The 6,058-nt window shown below is 54.6% G+C and overlaps 1 protein-coding gene across 1 annotated transcript; it reads left to right on the forward strand.

The window, feature by feature from the left end:
• Nucleotides 1-773: 773 nt before the first annotated feature.
• CHST7 (carbohydrate sulfotransferase 7) lies at nt 774-2,528 on the forward strand. The gene has a single exon (XM_054084889.1). The coding sequence runs from the start codon at nt 987-989 to the stop codon at nt 2,382-2,384; it is 1,398 nt and encodes a 465-aa protein (XP_053940864.1). The 5' UTR covers nt 774-986; the 3' UTR covers nt 2,385-2,528.
• The last annotated feature ends 3,530 nt before the right edge of the window (nt 2,529-6,058 follow it).

A 6,058-nucleotide genomic window follows, 5' to 3' on the forward strand; every position in this document is an offset into this window, starting at 1 on the left:
GCCTTGAACCCCTCCCGGGAGGCGGCATTTCCACCTCTTTTCCTTACAGAAGCGTGGTCTTTCCCTGGAGATCCAAACCCTTCTCCTCGGGACAGCCTGAGCGGCTCGGTACCTGTCCTTGCAAACACACCTCCTTCGCCGCGCATCCTATCCCGGGCGGGGGAGATTCCCGAGGTGCCCAGCCCGCCCCTCCGGCCCTGCCCGTGGCGAGGGAGGGAGAGAGGGAGAGAGGGAGGCCGAGCGAGGGGCGGCTCGGGAGCTCCCGCCTCGCGGCAGCGGGACCAGAGTCTCCCGCATCCCGCATCTCGCATCCCGCATCCCGGCGGCAGCGGCTCCGGGCGGTGAGGGCAGGTGCGCAGCGAGGAACAGGAGAAGGAGGAAGAAGGGGAGAAGAAGGAGGAAGAGGGGGGAGAAGGAGGAAGAGGGGAAGAGGGGAAGAAGGACGAAGAGGAGGAGAAGGAGGAAGAGGGGGAGAAGGAGGAAGAAGAAGAGGAGGAGGAGGAGAAAGAGGGGGAAGAGGAGAAGCGGAGGAAGAGGGGAAGGAGAAGGAGAAGGAGAAGGAGAAGGAGAAGAGGAGGAGGAGGAGAAGGAGAAGGAGAAGGAGAAGGAGAAGAGGAGGAGGAGGAGAAGGAGAAGGAGAAGGAGAAGGAGAAGGAGAAGGAGGAGGAGGAGGAGGAGGAGAAGGAGAAGGAGGAGGAGGAGGACGAGGACGAGGCAGACAGTGAGGAAGAGAAAAAGGAGGAGGAAGAGAAGGAGGAGGAGAAGGAGAGAGGAAGAGGAGAAGAAGCGGGGGAGGGGGGAAGAGGAGAAGGGGAGGAAGAGGAGGAGGCGGCGGCGGGGCGGCAGCCCGAGCCCGGCGTGCCCGTGGGCGTGCTCCCCGGCGGGAGGACCGCCCGCCGCCGCCGCCGCTAACTTTGCTGCTTGGGAAGAGCCGCCTTCCATCAGCCGGAGGGCTCGGCGGCGCGGAGCCTCCGCCGCACCCCGCGATGAAGGGCCAGCGGCGGCGGTGGCGGTGGCGGGGCGAGCACCGTCGCTTCGCCGCCGTGCTGGTGCTGTACACGCTGCTGCTGCTGCTGCTCGTGCCCTACGCGCTGGACCACGGCGCCGGGCGGGCGAAGGACGAGCCGGAGCCGCTGCTGCGGCGCTGCCCCAGCCTGGAGGAGGCGCTGAGCGAGTGGGGCTGGGAGCAGCAGCAGCCGCCGCCGGACGAGGAGGACGACGAGAACGAGGAGGACGAGGGCGGCGGGGCGGCGGGGAACGGCAGCGCGGCGGCGGGGAAGCGGCACATCTACCTGCACGCTACCTGGCGCACGGGCTCCTCGTTCCTGGGGGAGCTCTTCAACCAGCACCCCGACGTCTTCTACCTCTACGAGCCCATGTGGCACCTGTGGCAAGCCCTCTACCCCGGGGACGCGCTCAGCCTGCAGGGCGCTCTGCGCGACATGCTCCGCGCCCTCTTCCGATGCGACTTCTCGGTGCTGCACCTCTACGCCGCCCCGCCGGCCCCCCGCGACCCGCTGGCCCCCGCCCCGCCCGCCGCGGCCAACCTGACCACGGCCAGCATCTTCGGCTGGAGGACCAACAAGGTGATCTGCTCGGCGCCGCTCTGCCCCGCCGCCCCGCGGCCCCGCGACCACATCGGCCTCGTCGACGGCGCCGCCTGCGAGGAATCGTGCCCTCCGCGGGCGCTGCGGGAGCTGGAGGCCGAGTGCCGCAAGTACCCGGTGGTGGTCATCAAGGACGTGCGGCTGCTGGAGCTCAGCGCCCTGATGCCGCTGCTGCGCGAGCCGGGGCTCAACCTGCGGGTGGTGCAGCTCTTCCGCGACCCCCGCGCCGTCCACAACTCGCGCCTGAAGGCGAGGCAGGCGCTGCTGCGGGAGAGCATCCAGGTGCTGCGCAGCCGCCACCGCGCCGAGCCGCGGGGCCGCCAGCAGCAGCAGCAGCAGCTCCTGCTGCCGCCCGGGCTGCGGGGATCGGCGCCGCAGCACCGCGCCGAGTTCTTCCTCGGCGGCGCTTTGGAGGTCATCTGCCAAGCGTGGCTCCGCGACCTGCTGCTGGCCCGCCGCTCACCGCCCTGGCTCCGCCGCCGCTACACCCAGCTGCGCTACGAGGACCTGGTGCGGGAGCCCCGCGCCCAGCTGCGCCGCCTGCTGCGCTTCGCCGGGCTGGCCGTGCCACCCGCTTTGGAAACCTTCGTGCTCAACATGACCCGCGGCGCCGCCTACTCCTCCGACCGGCCCTTCCTCATCTCCGCCCGCGACGCCCGGGAGGCCATCCACGCCTGGAGGGAGCGCCTCAGCCGCCAGCAGGTGCGGCAGGTGGAGGCTGCCTGCGGCGAAGCCATGAGCATCCTCGCCTACCCGCTCGGCGGCGACGCCCGCTAGCCCCGCTGAGATCTCGCCCCGGGGAATGGGAATGGCCCGAAGGCTCTGCCCGGTCCCAGCTGCAGGACGGGAGCCCAAAGGCTCGGTTCTGCCCAGTCCCGGCTGCAGGATGGGACCCCAAAGGCTCGGTTCTGCCCAGTCCCGGCTGCAGGACGGGAGCCCAAAGGCTCGGTTCTGCCCAGTCCCGACTGCGGGACAGGAGCTTGAAGGCTCTTCCCAGTCCCGGCTGCAGGATGGCGGCTGTCGAGCAGAGCCAAGCGCGGGGAGCCACAACGGGCACGGCAAGCGGCTCGCCACTCGCCTGGGCAGGAGAAAAGCTGCCTCATCTCAGGTACAGATGGGTCTGCGAGGTCCAGACCCTGCCGTCGGCTTCCCGAGGCTGTGTTTCCTCCAGGGATCGTGGCCACGATGCTGTAGAGGGCACGGGGGGTGTTGTGTGTTGAAGAGAAGGTGTCCTCTGCGCACAGCATCAATCTCAGAGCCCTTTTGACGTGAAACTGAGATGACATGCAAAGCATGAGTGTTCTTCCCAAAAAAAAACCTCATCAAAAATTGAAAATTCACCTCTCGGCAAGGAAGTAGAGGGTGTTGCTGTGAAAGCATCGCCTTTCCCGAGCGCTGGAGCACGCTCGGCTCTGTCGTATCGCTGCTGAAACAAGGGGCTTCTGTGAAGTTCGCTGTGGAGGTCAGTTGAGGCCTGGAAAGACAGTGCCAAATGTGGCAGAGGACTTGGATCGCCTGGTCCTGGCCCAGTGGGTCTACGGGAATGGGCTCTGCCCATGTAGGCGGATGATATGCCAGGGAGGGGGACATCGGCCAAGGGAAGGGGAACCCTGTCCGACTCCATCCATTGTTTGGAGCGGTGGGATAAGCGGTTGTGGGGAAGGGGTAAGGTGTTTGTGGCAGGAATCTTTGCTTTTCTAAAGAAATATGTATGTCTTTATAAAGTAGAATATTTTTAATATATTGATATAGTTAGGTGGTGACACTCATGGGAAATACAGGTGACTAACATATTTCTTGGGGACACACGTAGGGGTAACTGTGACTGGAAGGGGAACGCTCGCTATTTCCGTTTTGTTTTCTCAGCCAGATGAGAGAATCACTTTTCTTCCCTTGCTTCCGGGCTGACACATTGTGCTGTGCACAGGGTCCTCCTGGTCACATCCCTTCGAACAATAACATCCTCTCAGCTGGCAGCTCCTGGACAAAAGCAAATGTTTCCCGGTGAAGCTAAGACAAATTAATCACAAGGCTCCCAAATAAAAGCTTGCAAATTTTTTTTTTTTTAAAGAAAAACTTAAGTTTCACTTTGGATTTTAAAATTACATTTTCCTGTAGAAATCCTGGAACTTGTATGAGACGGATGTGCATGTGAGTGTGCATGTGCAAGCACCTTTTTTTTTTTTTTTTTACTATATATCTTAATTTGAGGATAGAAGGTCGAGTTGGAATTTAGGGATGCAGTACTGCAACTTGTCAGAGATGTTTTTGAGTTACAGTCTGTCAGGGTTTAAATGGCCCCACGCAACTAATCAGGGTTATAGGGATGCTTACGTGCAGTGCTCAAACACAAACTGAGAACATGTACTTCAAACTGAGGATAACCTAGGATCAGGAAGAAAGCTGTATTTATATTAAGTACTGGAAATAAAGGCAGTTGAAAGGCGTTATTTTATCTTGGAGGAAATGTTTGAATGGCACTGTAGGTTTTTGTGTTCTGAATATTGTGCCATAAAGCATATCAGTACTGAGGATGAACCTTCATCTATTTTAGCGCTTTTCCTTCTTTGACCCTCCCACCTGAGAGTACATTGGCACAAGAAGCAGGTTTCTCTCATTATCTGACAGGAAAATGTAGTCATAGAAGTGGTTTTGAGTAAATGTGTCCATTTCACGGTAGCATGCTTCACACGGTTCTGCATCCTTTGGTTTCTGCTTGGAGTAAGAACTATAGGGGGTTGTTTTGTGCTAGAACAACCCTTTCTTATTATCTAAGGGGTATTTGTGTATTCTCTCACATGCACTGTGAGAGAAAAATTTGTCTCTGGGTATTCTAGTGGTATTTATTAATGCTATTTGTATAGACGGACAATACCTGTATTAATGCCTTGAAAACCTGTGTTAGGTAACCTATTTTGGAGAGCTTCTTTGGGAATACACCCAGCCTGGCTTGTACTCACAGGTTTGGGAAGAAAATAAGATTTTTTTTTTGCATGCCAAAAGACAATACGGTACTTATTTTCTTATGTTGGTGGGAGATTAAAATCCAGTATATCTTGTTGATTTCTTTTTAGCAAGTTGTGGTCATGGTTTTGCACAGTGCAACTGTTAAGCATTCCTTTCACCTTGACTGGGAATCATGGGATCATAGAATAGTTTGGGTTGGAAGGGACCTTAAAGATCATCTAGTTCCAAACCCCCTGCCGTGGGCAGGGACACGTCAGGCTAGATCAGGGAATATCATCTTGCTGTGAATGTCTTTCGTAAGAGGTTTTTAGAAATCCATGCTTCCAGTTTTCCTTCTACTAATTCACCATGATGAAGAAAGATGCATTGCCATCTAGCTTGATTTCATGCTTATAGCTGGGAAGAAATCCACTAATTGCAAATTATTTTGTATTTTCTGAAACAGTTTCTGTGTTTGACATAGATGCATTTTCTCTATCAAGACTTATTTCTCTCAACACAAGTTGTTCATTAAGAAAATTCATCTTTAGTAGTGATTAATTTGATTTTTTTTTATCACCCCAAGCTATCTTTGTAGGGTTTTTTTTCTATACTGTGAAAAGGGCTCTTTTGGGCACAATGCACAAAGTACAGCAAATGCAATTTTGCATTCAGGGCACTGGAGTTTATTAGAAGTCTCTTTAAAACAATCCATAGGGAATATCCAAAGCTGAAAAAGGAGTAAGTAGACCAGAGCTGAGATCTTGGAGCAGCATGTGCAAAAGCTTGGATGACAGTTGTTTAATGACTGATGTGCAATGTCTGTGTTGAAATCACCAGAAGGCTTTCTAAAATTCCCCTGCCTAAGGAGGACAGCTAAGGCTCAACAACAAATGCATCCCATTTTTCTCTTCAAGGAGTTTTGATGGTGTTCGAAAGCATTGATCAGGATGCTTACACCATGTATATGTTGGCGTTGAGGCTCATGCCTTGAAGAAAAAAGAAATGTGTTTAATTTGTGTGACCAACACTGTCAAATGTCAGTGTTGGTGATTAACCTGAAGGAACTGAAACAGGTCTGATCAGTGTGCCTAGTGTGGAGTTTCACTGGCAGAGGTCTTTGGAGGTATGCAGAACTTACTGGGAGCAGGACACCCATCGTTAAACTGCAGTTTGAGAGCAGCTGGACATTTACGGCTCAGCCACCAGTTTTTTTACTGTACTGGGCTCAACTGAGATATTGAAGTAGTCTGAGTTTTTGGTAAATTATATAGAAAATGCAACCGTAACTCCATCTTTTGGAGCAGAGGATGGCGTGATAAGCAAGGGAGCAATAAACGCCTTTTAGACCCAAGATGAACTTGGCAGGCTTAGAATCTGAGAGCAGGACCGAGCCACAGAATTTTAGTAGTTTTTTGGAAAAATACCTACTTGTGGTACGTTACAGGTAATACACTAACAACTTTAATATATTAAAAAGTCATAGTGGGAAATGTGAACAAAAC

The sequence above is a fragment of the Cuculus canorus genome, chromosome 1 (genome assembly GCF_017976375.1).
Source record: "Cuculus canorus isolate bCucCan1 chromosome 1, bCucCan1.pri, whole genome shotgun sequence".
Classification (NCBI taxonomy): domain Eukaryota; kingdom Metazoa; phylum Chordata; class Aves; order Cuculiformes; family Cuculidae; genus Cuculus; species Cuculus canorus.

What these genes read in the sequence shown, in the direction of transcription:
- CHST7 (XM_054084889.1), top strand. Translation starts at nt 987, where the DNA reads ATGAAGGGCCAGCGGCGGCGGTGGCGGTGGCGGGGCGAGCACCGTCGC.